At 40.3% G+C, this 17,054-nt stretch overlaps 1 protein-coding gene across 1 annotated transcript; it reads right to left on the reverse strand.

Annotated features, from left to right (window-relative positions):
* Window positions 1–9,035: 9,035 nt before the first annotated feature.
* Window positions 9,036–13,119, reverse strand: LOC122843945 (cholecystokinin-like). The gene is made up of 4 exons (XM_044139100.1): window positions 12,679–13,119; window positions 11,893–12,013; window positions 11,648–11,803; window positions 9,036–9,444 (listed from the first exon to the last, which is right to left on the reverse strand). Exons 2-4 carry the CDS (start codon window positions 12,011–12,013, stop codon window positions 9,308–9,310), a joined length of 414 nt encoding a protein of 137 aa, XP_043995035.1. The 5' UTR covers window positions 12,679–13,119; the 3' UTR covers window positions 9,036–9,307.
* Window positions 13,120–17,054: the final 3,935 nt, after the last annotated feature.

The raw sequence follows: 17,054 nt of genomic DNA on the forward strand, positions 1-17,054 counted from the left end.
ACATGTTTTTAATTAGCTAGGAGCTTCTCACTTCCACCGAGTCCTTCACCCCTGACTTGACCTAATCCAAAGTAAGTCCTGGTTTTCTCAAACAAAAAATTAATAAACAGCTTAGAATTTATTATCTACTAATTGCACTTTGTGTTTATGGTAAGGATTAGGCATTCGTGTTGGAGAGCAATTATTTCGGTACATGTATTAAGAAGAAAAGGCCTGGGATTGTCACTGCTAGCACGTTAGCATGCTAATTGTAGGACGTAGCTCACGGGGGCTAACTGCTAAATGCTTACAAAAATACTGAAAAATTACACACAAAATATTTCTTTATGTAACTTTTGTTTATATAAGAAGGTCAAGCAACCCACCAGAATAAAATTATGGCCATATCCACCAATACCTCTGCTTTGGAGGCCGACGAGTCTGCTGGCTAGATGTAGCACTCCCACTCTGAAATCCACAAAATCCCACACGCATCCGGTCTTAGACAAGTGCACTCCCACTGTTTGGCTATGTCCAGCTACTGAGGCGCTACATTACGCCTTTCTTCCTCTATCCCACTGTACTGAAATGCAGTTGTTGTTGTTTTTTTTGTTGTTTTTTTTAAAATAAAATTTAATAGAAACGTGTCGCCTGAATCCAAACAAAGTTATCGCTCCACTTGAAGTGAACGGGAGAGAATCTGCCAAGGCATTTGCAATAGTTTATTGGGTCGATATCACAGCATTCTAAAAGATGCTTTTTCTTTGTTTAATTGACCATTAGACGGGGAATTTGACAGAACTTCCACTGAATTGGATGAATGAACGCACAGAAGCCACAGCTCACAAACAGGGCAGGGAGATGGAGTTGGGGTAAGTGATTGTGGCGAGTTCATTCAGTCTGTGGTTGGAAGCTTTCCGGCATTTACCAGAAGGTCTTTGTTAATACAAAGGAAGCAGACTTCTCTCTTTTGTTTAATTGTTTTTTATTATTTTGTGGGGTAAAAGTCACAGAATATTGTTATGCAGTGAATAGAGTTGACAGCTTATGACATGTATAATAATGTATATATCTGCAAAATCAGTTGTTAAAATTCTCATTCTCTACTATAAACATACATTTTTTATCTTTAGTTAGTTCACATTCTGACACTGTATGTTAGAGTAGTGTCTGTTATGAATACATGATTGCCATGCAGGGACATCAGGATGCAGAGAGAGAGACGGTAACACACAACAGTAGATATTTTAACTACCGTAAATGTTTGTGGCTGAAAATGACTGGAGAAAAAAAAAAAATACATTTTGGATTTTTTGCCTCAGTCTGTGTGTTTCAACCTTTTTAGAGTTTGCCAAACTCTAAAAAGGTTGAAAGTGAGATGGCACACTGAGTTATGAGTGAGAAGCTGAGGTAGTGGTGTCCAAAGTCGGTCCCGGAGGGCCGGCATCCTGCATGTGTCAGTTCTCTCCCTGGTTTAACGCACCTGGTTCAAATAATGGCTCAGTAGAAGCCCTAAGAAGAACATTGACATGCTGAAGAGGTTGTTACTACCACCGGGGGAGAGAACTAGGACATGCAGGGTGCCGAACCTCGACGACCACTGAGCTAAGGTGTCCGTTAGAAGTGAAAATTTTCCTTTTTGTTAATTTTTGCAGGGCAAACTGTTGTACCGTTGTAGAGAGTTGTTCAAGAAGAACAGAGCTTGTTTTTTAGACTTTAGTTTTGTTGGTCAAACTGCTGTATTGAGTGTAAAACTGACTAATCTTATTTTATGAGCTGTTTTTTACTTAAGGTTTTAGAAAGAGACAGAACCAGTTCAATTGCCAGCCAAGATATGTAAATGGCGTTTCAACCAATAATCACACATATCCTGGCCAATGAAATACATCAGAATATGTTAGCCTGTGTTTGCTACCAGAGTATTTAGCTTGCTAGTTGTGAGGCAAATGATAAAGTAAGTGCACGGTCCTGGAGCGACTGTCATTTTGTTTGATTAAAGATGCAAGTAATTTTGTTCAAGAGGAACTGGAACAATATGTTTTTTGGGGGCAGTGTGCCACTTTGAGATCATAAAACACATAACCATGATATATATACTGTAGTTAATTTATGCATCTAATCTATTCATCAGTTAGGAAATGCGTTAAGTTTGTGTCGCTGGTGTTACACAGGAGGCAAAACTACCCAAGGAAAAAAAGAGGAAAGTAACAATGGATGTTTTTACTGAATAAAATGAAAAATGTATAGTAACATACTGTGACAATCTGACTATTGCATTGTAAATAGTAACGCTTTAGATTACTCGTTTCTGAAACAAGGGGTCATATTATAGTAACGAGTTACTAAGTAACATGATGACTCCATTGTTTATGACATTTCTGCGCAAGCTATTTATGGATCTGCCAGGTTTCTGATATGTGTCGTTCCCTCCCCCGCCCCCCCCCTGACCCACTCTTCTTTGCAGAATTGTTTTAATTCAGGCACACTGGAAATTAAGGTTTTGTTTAGACTTTGACTCGGCTCCCATCCAAAACTTTCATACTGGGTTTTGTAGCCATTTAGAGATGGATTTTCTGGTGTGGTGACTTTATATGTATCAAGACAACCCTCCCAAAAATGAAGCAATTGCTTCTCGTCCAGCAGATGGAGCTCAAAAATAACTCAACACAAAGCGAATAGATGAAGCACATTGTGCATCTGTCCTTCTGCATTTGATCAGTCATAACTCCGGACCCATTCACCATCTGTCTTCCTTCAGGGACGCAATAAGGGACTCTTTATTAAACCTCAGGCGGAACCAAAAAGGTGAATCGGAGGTGAGCAATAATCGAAAAATGCCACTTCGGTTGGCCGGGAGTCTTAATTGGATAAAATAAAAGTGTTTCGAATGCCACGGGCGTCTTTCGTGGCGTCATCTCTGAATGGCATTTGGGCAATCATTTATCTTCAGCCCATGTCCGGCACCTCAACAGGACAAATACGCAAGCGGGTCCAAACTCTGCCGAAACACTGTTCACGCCATGTTTTATCACTGTCAAAAGTTACCTAATTTTTCCAGAAGTTGAATAATAAAATGTTGGTAGATTAATATGTGGGCATTTTTTTGATGAGTTTCGGTATTTTTATTATTTTTTACAAAACAAAAACAATTGCAATATGATGATGGTAAGGAATATGATTGCCTTTATTAGACTCATATTTAAATATGATTGATGTTAAGACTGGGGGTTGTTCAGGCATGAATGACCTGTTTAAGATCCCGCCACAGCCTCTCAATACAATTTAAAGTTAGACTTTGACTAGGCCACTTTAAAGTCTTCCTTTTGTTTAGGAGTTAAGCTTGCGGTAACACTTGTTGAATCAATTTCCTGTTGTAAAATATAAGTGATTTTAACTGTACGGTCATAAACTGAAGTGCAGACGTTCTCCGTCAGACTTTTCTAACAGAGAACACAATTCACTGTTCCTTAATTACAGCAAGTTGTCCTGGCGCTAAAGCAGCAAAGCAGCCCAAGATCATCACACTACCATGAAAGTTATCAAAACTAAACCAGTATTTTTGAAATAATGGGTATGTTTTACACCAGGATGCACATCTTCCAAAAAGGTATATTTTTTCCTCATGAGCCCTATTCACCAAAAAGTCTTGGGCCTTATCAAAATGGTTTTTCTTATTGTCAAATGCGTTGACTAACTTTTGTGTATATTTTTGGCTGGCATTTCCCCCTGTGTTCTTGAATTTCTTCCGTTTTTGGCATAATGAGCTGCCTTCTGGTATGTTTTAGCCTACTTTGTCTTGTCACACAGGTTCTGTTTTGGTGATTTCCTGATTGTACAAGTGTGGCCTTGATCGAGCCTTGGTGTGGCTGTGGAAGTTGAACCAGAAATGTGGTCAATTTCAGTTAATTTGGGATTCATCAGAGGTGGTGGAGGTCTATTTTCCACATAGAACTAGATTAGTTTTGATAACTTTGCCAAATTAATGACGGCATCATTTGAGAAATGCTATTTGGATTTGCTAATTTTACCTTTGACTGACATTGACGAGTAAGTATGACCATAGGACTGCTAATGAAACCTGGTCAAAATAATCCTTAGTGACCTTCTAAAACTGGGCAAAGAAGCATCCACAAATTTGCAACAGATCAACAATATAATCTGGGAAATTAAATAATAAAAAGTGATTATAAGAAACGTGGCAGGAATTGTGATTACAAAATATAAAAGGGGAGTGCAAAGCAAGAATAATCATTAAAAAATTCAAAGCCCGAGGGGGAATAGATTAAGAACACTAAACAATAAAACTAAACACAAAACATAATCATTTTAGCAAATAACTGACAAATTCAAAAGCAAGTTCAGTCCATTTATTATAGTTTAGTCTCTGGTTAAAAGAGGGGAAAAAAACTAAAGAATGCTAAAAATAAACTATTGCAAATATATGCTGCCATTATTCAGACTGCCTCACCACCAGTGGAAAGAAACCACTCACGTTTTCTCTGGTAAACAATGAACTATTGTTTCCTCTACGTTTGCCAGACAACAGCAGACGATAGAGAATAAGTTGTGGTTTCTTCTTTTGAGTTATCCATCATATTCCAGGAAAATTGGATTCAGAAGACATTTATTCCACATGAAGTTCAAAACATTGAACTTTTTAAACAGATTTATCAATACATACAAGCATACATTTGTTCCACGCCGGGGCAGATAACAACAAAACAATGGCGGATAGCATTGTGCTGTGTTATGCTACTTAACCTGTTCAATTTAACACAAGTTCTGGTAATGGTTATACGTGTCTTACATGAACACTTGGTTCATTTGGAGACTGACTCATTTGGTTACTGTTTTCTAAACAACCTGGAAGCTAAAGGTCAAAACAGCATGCATGCTAAAATCACAGCTCCATCTCCTGCCATCTCTACAACAGTAGACTTGAGGTGTGTTGGCAGTGTCGTCTATAGTTGAAACTTTTCCATGATCAACATCCAAAAACACTGGCAGTTTCCAGACAACGGTCTCATATCAACGTAGCCTAACTACTGAAGTTTTTAAAGTAGAGCTAATTGAAGACGGTTAAGGCAGTGAAAAATTAGGTGGAATTGCCCTGAAGACATTTCCTGAAACTTTAACTGCAATCAGTAGCCAAGACTTGGTGTAATGTTGGATTACAGCAGTGTTTCTCAATTCCGGTCCTCACGTCCCCCCCGCCCTGCATGTTTTAGGTGTTTCCCTTCTGCCACACACCTGGATTGAATCTGTAGGTGACTAACAGGCTTCTGCAGCACTTGATGGTCATGCAATCATTTGAATCTACTGCTCTGGAAGAGAGGTACATCTAAAACATGCAGAGCAGGGGGGCCTGAGGACTGGAATTGAGAAGCGCTAGATTACAGTAAAATGTATTAAAATAAAACATGTCAGTGACGCATGATATTTAGGCCAAGCATTTTTCTTGATAAAGTTTTCTTTAAAGAAAGAAGTGTGTTTCTAAAGTTGATGACCATCTGAGACATGCTAGTCATTAGCCTCCCCAATGCTAATGCTGGCCTTTTTTCGCTTATGGACAGTAGAGGAAGAAGGCAGTCCAATGGTTGACCAGCCTTGGCATGCTAATCTCTAGCCTAACCAATGCTAACGCAAGTGAGTAGTCTCTTTCTCATTTGCCAGCACTGACCTCTCTGATATTCCATCCATCCATCCATCCATTTTCTTACACCCTTCTTCCCTAAATGGGGTCGGGAGGGTTGCTGGTGCCTATCTCCAGCTGCGTCCCGGGCGAGAGGCGGGGTTCACCCTGGACAGGTCGCCAGTCTGTCGCAGCTCTCTGATATTGGTCCCATTAATCACATCATTTGCTGACTTCAGAATAAATATGGCCTCTTGCGTCAAATCTCCAATGCCTTTAAATCATTTTGGAAAACCCAGATAATGATTCCATAGCTTTGCAAGCTTCTGGTAGGTTAATCCGCAGCACTTGGCTAATTTAGAGGCACACCTGGGTGACAACTTAAAATACACTGCTTCTTTGAGTGTTGTGTGTCCCAGAGACAAATGCACTTTGTTGGAAAACATATGGAAAGGATTGCATTACTGTGAAGTAATAATATTTTTATATATCCAAAATGGCTTGAACTAACTGGCAATATTATCTTTAAATTTAGGCAAGAAGCTGATAAGCAACGTTTTACTAAAAATGACTGTATGCCCTTCTTCACAGTCCCTGCTGTTTCTCCCTCTCTGCAGCTTGGAACTCACTTTTGACTCTGAAGTATTTTGGCTTTAGAAGCTTGGTAAATTTGATTGATCTAATTTTTAAAAAGGACCTCTATGGGAACAGAATTACGTGCAGGATGTTCAGCCAGATTTGAGAATCATTTGGACCATCTGCCCGTCGCCGGTAGTGGATTTTCAGCACAGTGACCACGCTTCGAGCTCATCTTCTTTTCATTTTGGGAATGCGTGGTTTTATACATTAGCAACAAAACTGGAGCATTTATACATGGAGGGGCTTCATCAATCTATATCAGTGCTGAAATATTCTTGGTCGTTTGTGTTTGTGACCTTTTGAAGTCGATATCTTTGCAGAAAGGCTCACACAAACAACGGAGACATTTATCAACGGTCCAACTGAAGCCTTTTAAATCTTCGGTCAGCCTTTTACTCTTTTTTGCTTCTCAGATCTTTAAACACAAAGATTGGGTCAATGCCCATGGATCTCTATTTATCTCCTCTCTATGTTTTTTTCTTCAAATCTGTCCTCCCTCCAAACCAACAGCTTTAATGCCTGACACACAGAAAAACATGGCAAACCGTCTTCTTCCCCTGGGGCACCTTCAAATCACCTCTCTGAATAATTCAGCCCGCTTGCTTTGTTCATCGATCCCTCTCTTCACGTCTCCCTCACGCAGACACATCTTTCACTTAACACACGCCAGGAAGAAACGTAATATGCGCTGTTCATTACAATTCAGCACCGCTTCAAATCTGCACTGTTCCCCTTACTAATTCCAACTACAAGCTGGAGTTTGCTTTGATTTTTGGATCATTGCAAGATTAGAAAGGAATTCTAAAGATTTAGATGACACACCGAGGGAAGCTCAAGGAAGTTCAAAGATTTTAGAATGTGTGGCGTTCATATGGCTTGAAGCAAATACAAATAGAGGTTTGAAGACATTACAAGGGTCAATCATCAGGTGAAGAGTTGTGGTCCAACAGTCGGCTTTATTTCCAGCAGCATTCATGAGAAGCTTCCAGACAACCTGATGGAAACCTGCAGTTCAGTAGTTACTAAAATACACCCAAACACACTGACACTCAGGAAACAGCTGCATTTCCTTTGGCTTAGTAATTTTTTAAGTCTTACGACAGACTCAGTTTAATTTAAATGTGTATACATTGAGATAAATTGCACATATGTGGACTGTATTTACTAATTAGGTGACTTCTGAAGGCAGCTGGTAAAAAAACAAACAAACAAACAAAAAAACGGGGATGAATACAAATGTTTTCCACACTGGTCATTTGTGAGAAATCTACCCCCTTCAGTACAAATATCATCCTTGAGTATGGCTGTTCAGGGCTTTAGCCGCTGGTAAAGCCTCCCATGGTAAATTGGCCTCAGGGGAAGGACCAAGTGAGTAATGACTCAAGACTTTAATGAATGGTAGACTATAGATGATGTTTACCCACCCGGAGTCAGAAATGAGAGGTAGAACTCACTGGGGAGTGGTTGGTGGTCGAGATTAGGCTGTAGGGTTTGCATAGGCCCCATTACCTGAGGGGATAGATATTGTGGTCAGGTGCAGTGGAAGCCTGGAAATAGATGAGAGCGATTACCCTAGTGTACTAATAATAATAATTGGACTCCAGAGTCGGGGAATGTCGTTCAGCTCCGAGCTGGCGTGTGAAGTTGAGCAATACTAGATTGATATAGTTGGTATTCCCTTTGCATACCGTTTGCTCTCCGGAATCCCAGAGACTGGTCTATCTCCTACTTCTGTGTTGAGTGTTGGGATATTTTCAACCCCCTAGCAAAGCATCTTGCTATTTTCTGTTCTTAACCACCAAACAACTTTTCAGAGTACTCCTCAATCTTGGAGTCTCTGGTCGCTGCCCTGGAAGGGGATTCCACGGCTCACCTGGGGGATGTAGTGCCCATGTGGGCAGTGATGGGGTATATTTAGGGGTGTTATTGGGAGGAACATTCTCCTAGAACTGAATCCAGGAAGTGACTTGTTATTGAAGATCTACACTAGGCATTAGAGGGCTAGAACAAACTTCACAGTCACACACAAGGTAATTCCCAAATCTACTTTATACCCCACAACCTTGGGCCAAAGGTCCATTATCGATTCTATAATCAAATCAAGATTTGGGTGAAGAAAAAAAGTCTAGAAATTTAAACTGATCACCACCTGGTTTGAGTTGGATTGTGGTGAGAATGAACAGAGAACATGCAGCCAAGGTTTTCAAGGAGAGAGTTACTCTCATATACCAGAGGATAGTGGGATGTGGAGTCCGAATGGGTTATGTTCAGAATGTGTCGGATGACATCAAAGATGCCCCTTCTAACCTGTTACGCTTCATGGTGCTCATGGGTGAAATCTCAAGATGTAGTGGGATGAATCTCAAGATGAAGAGGGAGTAAATACAATAGGTTTGAATACTTTCCCAAAGCACTGTTGTACAACTCGTAGACATTTTTTGTTGCATGTTTGGACATTGTCTAGCACCATTCATCTTTTGGATACTTTACAAGGGAACTGTCCCTGTTCAACTAAATGTAGACAGACTGGTTGAAAGACAAAGTTTTCAACAATCTGCTTTGAATTGCTGAAATCCACAGACATTATGCAGAAAAGTTAAATGTTTCATGATTAGACTTGTGTAGTCAAGAAGTTTTCCATAGTAATGGATAAACTGACCACCATGTGTACCATTTGAGCACCAGATGTAGTCTGATCTGGTTTGTGATATTGTATCATTGTGACTATTAGTTCTAATGAATACTTGTTGTATTACTGTGTATCTGTGAAGAAATCACCTGCAGATGGGTATTTATAATCTTTATTCAGCCCAGTTAGTCTCAACAGACCCAAATCTTTTTACCCCAAATGATAAAGAAACCAGATGAACAAGAAAACAAACAGAAAGAGCTCTCTGCAAAAAATTTGGCATACAGTATGAATATTGCGTTATTACAGTTTTACAAACAAATGTACAACAAATACGTCATAAATAGGCTCTTGTTGGGTGACAGTGGGGAGCCAGCTTGGTGTGTATCTTTTTTTTTCCCTTCCCATGGAGGAGAAGCTGCTTCCTCTTACGAGGCGTACTCAAACTCTTCTGCACTGCGCCGGCCAAAATCCATCCATCCAATATAGTCCCTGTCCGCTATCCGATGCTTGGTGTCCAGACCGCCACCTTTTTTCTGGGCCAAGGAGTTTCTACGCACAGAACCTGGAGGCAAAGATGGGGTCAGGGGAGAGATCGTGGGTGGAAGAGAAGAACAAAAGTCAAGTAAGTATTCCTGAGTGCAGAGAGATCTTCTTGGAGTAGAACGTTTATTTCACAGAGAACCTCTGACAGATCTGACTCTGAACACATATAAGAAGCAAGACACTAGAGATGTTTACCCTCTCAAGCTGAATTATTCAAAAGATACTTTCACTGGTTTGGGTGAGATGGGGCTTTCGGGATGACAAACATCGAAAAGTCAAATTTGCTGCCTTCAAACAGAATTTAGCAGAAGGTTGAGCCGGCAAACAAGATGTTTAGCACAAGTTAAGAGTTTACGCCTTCCAACAAGCTTCTGGGATCTAAAGATGTTTGGATTTGTTCTACACTCCTTTCTTGATCAGAGCAACTTAAACTTAGTTGCTCCTTGAAAACACACACACAAATAGAAACCACATTCACACGTGCAATTTGGCCAAAAGTAAAGGAAGCCACAGCAGCAACGGCTGGATTGCAGCCTGACAGCGACTCATTAGCCTGTGCATCCACATGGCCGCAGATGAATGTGGACAAATGTGCGCCTCCCGTTTCTCCGAATACCGTACGTCAACCTGCTCTCGCACCCTCTGACGCCCCAACGCCTCACGCAGCCTCTATGTCTCTGATCTCCCGAATTCCCAGTTTTCAACTCATTCGATTCCAAGTGAAGGGGAAGCAGAGCCGCTATCTGTTCGGTAATCAATCCCGCTCTCGCAGAGATGCACTTTTCACTCCACCCACGTCCTCCCACGCATCTTTCTCTCTCTCTCTCACACACACACACACGGATATCTTCCTCAGCTTCCTGCTAAACTGAGGAGACCGGCCGCAGAAGGCTCGACAACGACACCTCCCACACCGAAACATGCAAGTGAACAGCGAGAACGCGAGCAACACACCCACTGACACCCAGCGAACAGAGAGGCGCGCTCAGCCCCATACGGTGATGCATTTGAATTTCAGCGTGCCCTTTTGGCTGCTTGAGGATTTTGGTGTCTGACTTAACAGCTTCCAAGTTTTTTGTTTGTCTTTCTTTTTTTTTTTTTGGTTTTTGTTAATGATTATGCGTATTATGCAAGAGGCAGGGAGAAACTTTAGCGCTAAATAGCTGCTTCATCGTGGCTAAAGAAAAAAGAACATCTTAATGTCTGGCATGTAAAAAAATTTTTATTTCGGCATGTAAAAATGATGCTTAGTTCTTTTTTTTGTTCCTTTTTGAGTTGGATTATTAATTTTAGTAATTAAGTCATTGAGTAATGACTTAATTTCCTTTCTTTAAGGTCTTCTCTTACAATGTGCGATAGTTGATGACATGAGGTACTTAAAAAAGACAATATAGGTTATTCAGTTAGTTCATTAATTAAGATAAATCATTAAATAAATAAAATAAAAGACTGGCTTAGTGGCACTACTCAAATAACCATGGAAAATAAGGCACTTTTTATATTTGCATTCATTAGTTTTGACCAATAAGTTGGCCAGTCGCTCCTTTCACACAGATTTAAAAGAAAGGACAACATGATTATAAACTAAACTCTGCAGCTCTTCGAACTTTTAGATATTCTTTTATTAAATTAAAACGAGTGAGTTCCATCAATATTTCTGCTTAGACCAAAAGACTCTTCATTGAAGCTGATTTTAAGCTTCGAGGAGAATCTTTTCCATCAAATTTCCCACAGTTCACTTTGGTGAAATTGTTCTACACGAAGCTCTGATGCACACAGAGAGAGAGAGAGAGTCAGGAAATTTGAGATCCTGATGTGTGCATCCCTTCTACCAAAGAGATCAGAGTGCTGGACATAAAAAAAATACTGACAACAAAAGGAAAGATGGAGGAAAAAAAAAGAAAAGTCAAGTGATTAGAAGCCAGATTCGGACTTAAATCGTGTGAGAGGATCAACCGGAAGGCTGCTCACCCTGGAAGACCCTTTTTCAAACCACAAAAGCTTTCCAGAGCCACTAATTCATTTTACAAAGCTGCCTTTGCATTAATTCCAGTAATTAGCCATGACCCAGGGGAGACGAATGGCTGGGGAAAAAAGCACTTGTGTATGAAAATCAACATTGTTGCAAGTGCAACAAGACGTTTCTTTATGTTAGGGTTAGGCTAACCCTAACCCATAATCAGAAGCCCCTCTCTCTTCTCCTCTCACACCCCAACACACACCTTTCCTGGAGGAGATGAGCCTTTCCAGCAGTTCGCTGAGGTTCGCGCGGGAATCTGCATCCTCCTCGGTCTGAGAGAAGGGTTTCAGCTGGGGGCTCGAGCGTCTGTGTCGGAGGTGGGTCTCCCCAGGGATGGGGGCGTCAGCCTCGAAGACGGCTGTGAAACCGACACACACACACACACACACAGATGAGGTCACGCGCTCGGATCTAAAAACTTGGATTTGCAGGAACGCGCTCGAGTACCTTTAGAGGGAACTGAGAAGTAGCGCTGGTCCTCGTCTACGGGCTGGGGGGAGAAGGGCAGCCCGAAGCAGCTCGAACACAGGACGGCCAGCACAGCGCACACACACAGTCCGACAGTCATCTGAAACACACAGAGAGGAGAGCGGCTTGTTTTATTCTTGTAGGTGTAATCTCCCACGACGAGACGGCTCGGACCGTCTGCCAGACAACCGCTCTTCCACAGGAAAGAGAGATTAGTCTGACTGCAGTGAGAGTCACAATATTCACACAGTCATCCACGATATAATGGCTTCTATCGCAGCAGGTGAGACGGACCTGGAGAACCTGAATACGGTTTGTAGCAGGTCAAACCGACCTAAAAAAAAAATATATATATATATATATATATAAATAAATAATAATTAAAAAACCCCAAAAAACTCTTGCTCGATTTGTCATCAGGCAAAATCTCCAAGACTAATCTCTATGAATTAAATCCGTCAAGAATTTCAGTTTTATTCACAAATTCAATTTAAAATCGTCATTTAGAGAGATAAAGACTGAATGGAGAAAACTCCCTCCAAAAAAAAAAAATCAAGGAGTTTTATCCTTTGAGAAGAAAAATATTAGTCTTGATAGAATCTAAAAGGATATGCTTTATGTCACAATAAAATGAAATTTCACTTTTTAAAAACAACACCCAACCACAAGGGAAGACCACCAGCAACGTAAATGTATTCATTAACAATAAAAATATTCAACACAATGTCATAAAATGCTTCAGGACCAAAATAAAAACAGCCTTACCTTGAGAAAACAGGCTTGCCGTATTCAAGAAGTGTGCAAGAACAGAGCACTTCTCTGATGAGTGGGAAGGATGCCCCCTTTTATACTCCTCGCTCAGCCCCTCTCAGTCTGTGTGTGTGTGTCGTGTGTGTGTGTCGGTGTGTGTTCCATGTTCGTGAGGCTGATGCAAACGAAGCCTTGGTGATACAACCGCATGCTTCACTTTTACTGTCTGTTTGCATGTCATAAACTAGTAGATCTGGAGATGCATGTTTGTTGTGGGTTGGCACCAAACTGCCCGACTACAGAAAAACCTTGAAGTGCTGTTGAAATGTTTAAAAAGTCGAGGGGGTTTTAGTGGGTAGTTTTATAGATAAAGTGTTTTTGTGGATGTGTAGTACAGCTGGCGTTGGTCATATGGGATCAGGGGGAACAGCGGAGTGGGTGTATGCACCCACGCATAGATGCTGAAAAAGTGAGAAGCACCAAAGAGAGCTGCTCATTTCCTGGAGCAGGTGGAAGTGAGACGTTGGAGGACGGGTGCTCCACTCACCCCACCCCCGCTTTAATCACCAGGGATTAACCCGGTTCGCCGATCAAGGCCGGGTGGCAAATCAGTGGGTCTGAGTCGATGGCTATCGATCAAATGTTCTGACTGAATGTTTTTATTAGTAGTGTTGAAAGTCCGCTGACGCGTGGCTGGGTTGATGTTTTACTTGCTGCTGAAACAAAGGAGGTCGAGGCTTGCAACTGAAGTTAAGATGGGTGGCGAATTCATAGAGGGATGTGGACACCATGTCACTCCGCTGCTCTAATTAGGAGAGAAAGATGATTGGCAGATCAGTAGCGGACGCTCGCATGCGTTCACAGTAATCAGTTCCTGATAGAATATGTACTGGTGCTCAGTGAAATATGAATTTGGAGTTCATTTCTCTCAAAAAGTCATCTGTGAACATCAAAAACTCTAGGCTTTAATATTCAAACACCTGTCACATTCTTTAATTGCTTTGTGTGTGTATTGAAACACTGCTTTTCTCCTTCATTAAGTCAATGTCCATCAGTTTACCCAATAAGTCACATCTCTACCTACACCAGATGATATGATCAGTCCTGTCTTCTCTGATTATAAAATAAAACTGGCAGCTAAATTAAGCCCTGAATTGTCTGATCCAGAGTTTTTCTCAAGAGTAAAGGTCCGGCTAAAGGAAATATAAGAATCAAAATTGATTAGTTTAAAATAATAATAATTAAAAAAAGAATAACCATGGATGAACAGTGTTTTGAATTTTGTCTAAACTTTGTTCATAATTTAAATAGAATGATACCCCAATCATACTATTAAGTGTCAGCAGTCAGTAGTTGTGTCTCCATTGACGGGCATTTCAAAAATAAATTTGCAAAAACACGCCAATTAAAAAAGCAAAACAAAACACATTTTTCTCTAAAATGTTTTGATCGAGGTGGTTTTTCAACCGTATCAAAATTGGTTTATTTCACAAAACTGCAAAGGAAACATTTTTTTTTGCAACACACAAGTCACATGATCAACAAATGGATTCAGCCACTCGCACGAACCAAGAAGAAGACGACGAAAAGAAGAAGGTGGAGGATGATGGCAAGGAATGTTTTTTTTTAATGAACATTCCTTACCACACGTGCGAAATGCAGACAGTATAAACCGAACATATAGGCGCTAAACATTGCAGAGGTATGGCACGATAGCAACATTACTTAGCATCATGTAATACCATGCAAAAGCTCTGTCTGCACCAATGAAGAGTCAGTCACATGCTGGTTGCTGAAGTGAAATTGAAACAGGCTGGTGGAAATAAAATCTGACGTAAACAAAGTAATATTTATACTAGGCAGCTTGTTTTTTTTAACGCTAGACAGGCCAGTGATGAGATGTAGCTGGGGAGAGTGCAACCTGCTGAGACACGTAGGGAAGCTATGGGTAGATCTGGGAACATAGACGCTATAAGAGGTAAACAATGGCAGAGGTAAACACCTAGAAGTATACAGAAACTCAAATAAAACTAATTATAAACCAAGAGCTAACAAAGAAACAGGAACTATAAAACATTTTCAGCAATATTAAGGAATTACTTACTTAAAACAAGCTCCTAGATCTTACTTACTTGGATGTTAGTTTTGTCTTATTTCAAGTGGACTAAGATATTTGCACAAGAAGCGAGATCAACAATACTTAGTAAGATTTAGTGTTTTTGTAGAGCATTGTTTCCACTGGAGACACATTCATCCATTCAGATTCACAGCCACGCAGAAAGCACACTGATATGCAGATGAGTAGGCAACTTTACCCATCAGAGAGGAGGAGGCTGGAATCGAACCGTCAACCTTCTGACAGGCACCCTAAAGAAATACAGTCTATAGAATCTCACTTTATGCTTATGTATAATACAGTTAATTTAAAATACACATGAATTTTTGCATTTCTATGGCCATTTATTCCTATAATTCCTGAAGAAATAAACCGGCATACAGTGGATAAAGGACACAGGTATGAAGTGGTTTGTTTACAAGTACAAAATGGAGGCCACTATGAAACCTATGGAGCTCTATCTTCACACACATTTTAGTAAACTGCTGTTAAGTAATAAGAAAATACTTAAGAATGACGTCAGAGACTTTGCTCTCAGGGTACAGCACTGCATTTGGTTGGTGAATCGGATAAAAGCTAACAGACCTCAGCATGTCATAGAGATCCCAGGAGGCTCAGATTAAAAGCCTGCTATGGAAAATATGTTCAATCACACGACCCAACTTTCTTCCTGATTCCCCCCCCTCCACATATATGTAATTTTCCTTCCCGCTTTCATTTTATCTGCACACGGAGGAAACGGCTTTATTTTCTCAAGGCACAATCACAAGACATTAGTGTAGGAGGTGAGGCCACTGGCGTTCAAATTAGAATTAACTGACCAAGCGGTGTGGGAGACGAGCGCGTGCGTTACCTTACGTCTTTGAGGAATTTACTTTTCTGTGTTTTTTTTACTTGTTTCTGTTCATGCTTTGCCAGCAGGCCCTGGGCAGGTGACCTGTTGGACATCATTCCTTCTCAGGGTCAAGGCGAGCAACGTTTCCGCCCTCCCCAACCTCTTCAGGTGTTTCAAGCTGCGCAAATCCAGCCAGAGGTTTTGAGTCAATTCCGGTTAAAGCGCTTCAATTTTTTTGACAGCGTGTAAAAGAAATTACACTGACAAATGAGATTATAAATGGCTAAGAGGCTCAGAGAAGACAATTTACTGCAGCTTCCGTTTACAGACAGCAAACGCTAAATGGCTCTATTAATGCATCCTGCTCAGTTTCAGTCATGCACTCAAGTTGGAGCTTCGCCTGGCCAGTCAACGCTACAGGTGTTAATAACTTTATCATCAGGAACCTGTAATTTCCTCAGTGGTTTTGTTTGCATAAATTCCAGGACAGCAGAAAGAACTAGAAGATAAATAACCAGCAAAAACTACATTTAAAATGTACTAATTAATATTAATTTGCACCCTTTTTCCACAAAGCTCAGCCCATAAGGTTTTGGGTAATATTGAAAGTACAGCCCAACTACCACCAGCTGATTTCTGCCCTGGCTATCTGTGTTTAGATTGGGAAATGCAGTAGAAACAGAAAAGGGCAGTAAATCATTCTTCCACAAAAACAAGCTGGCCACCTAGAAAGATTTCCCAGGAAGGCAACGTGTCTTAATTTGATCTCACGTTATGTTTTAACTTTCACGTGTTTCAACTCAGCGCTTGGCAAATTTTTTTAGCGTTGCTTCTTTATCATTCAGTAAACTGCAAAGTTAACAGTGGCAGATTTTAAAAGACTGCAATCTTAATTTTTAAACAGGAAATCTAAGGGAGGGGCTCAGCTATCAAAAGATCAAACTACATATGAAACATTAAAATTACAACCGACCGACGTCAGTGTGTCATAGGTAAGTCAGCCAATGGTTGAAAAAATGAGACTACATGTATAAGTATTTTGTAAAAATAAGTAATGTCAGCACTTTTTTTTTTAATCAGTCAGAAACCAAACACTGTGAAACACTTTAATTACTTTGCTTTAATTTCAAGATGAGGACTCTTGAGTCTGAATTTCTCGTAGAACGTCAGAGAGTGTCCACGTTGTCTGAACTAATCCTGTTTTGTTCGTATCAATAATGTCACGTTAAAGATTAATATTAAAGATGAAGGCTTTCGTTCTCACACATGATGAGCCTTTCACATTGAGGTGTGCAAGAAATACATTTAAGAAAATATTTCATGAACTTTTTAAAACCTTCACGAGTTAGTAGGATCCAAGTAAGTAAAAAAAAAAAAAATTACTCATCAGCGGAAGTACCAGTGTTTTAAATATCTGGTCTTAATAATTTTGGTGTATTT

This window comes from Gambusia affinis, linkage group LG14 (genome assembly GCF_019740435.1).
Source record: "Gambusia affinis linkage group LG14, SWU_Gaff_1.0, whole genome shotgun sequence".
Taxonomy (NCBI): Eukaryota; Metazoa; Chordata; class Actinopteri; order Cyprinodontiformes; family Poeciliidae; genus Gambusia; species Gambusia affinis.

Excerpts from the sequence above, each read along its gene's own strand:
- LOC122843945 (XM_044139100.1), bottom strand. The coding sequence starts at position 12,013 with ATGACTGTCGGACTGTGTGTGTGCGCTGTGCTGGCCGTCCTGTGTTCG. Across the intron at positions 11,804-11,892 it reads CTTCTCAGTTCCCTCTAAAG|CCGTCTTCGAGGCTGACGCC; the intron begins GTACTCGAGCGC and ends TCGGTTTCACAG. Across the intron at positions 9,445-11,647 it reads GCTCATCTCCTCCAGGAAAG|GTTCTGTGCGTAGAAACTCC; the intron begins GTGTGTGTTGGG and ends CTTTGCCTCCAG.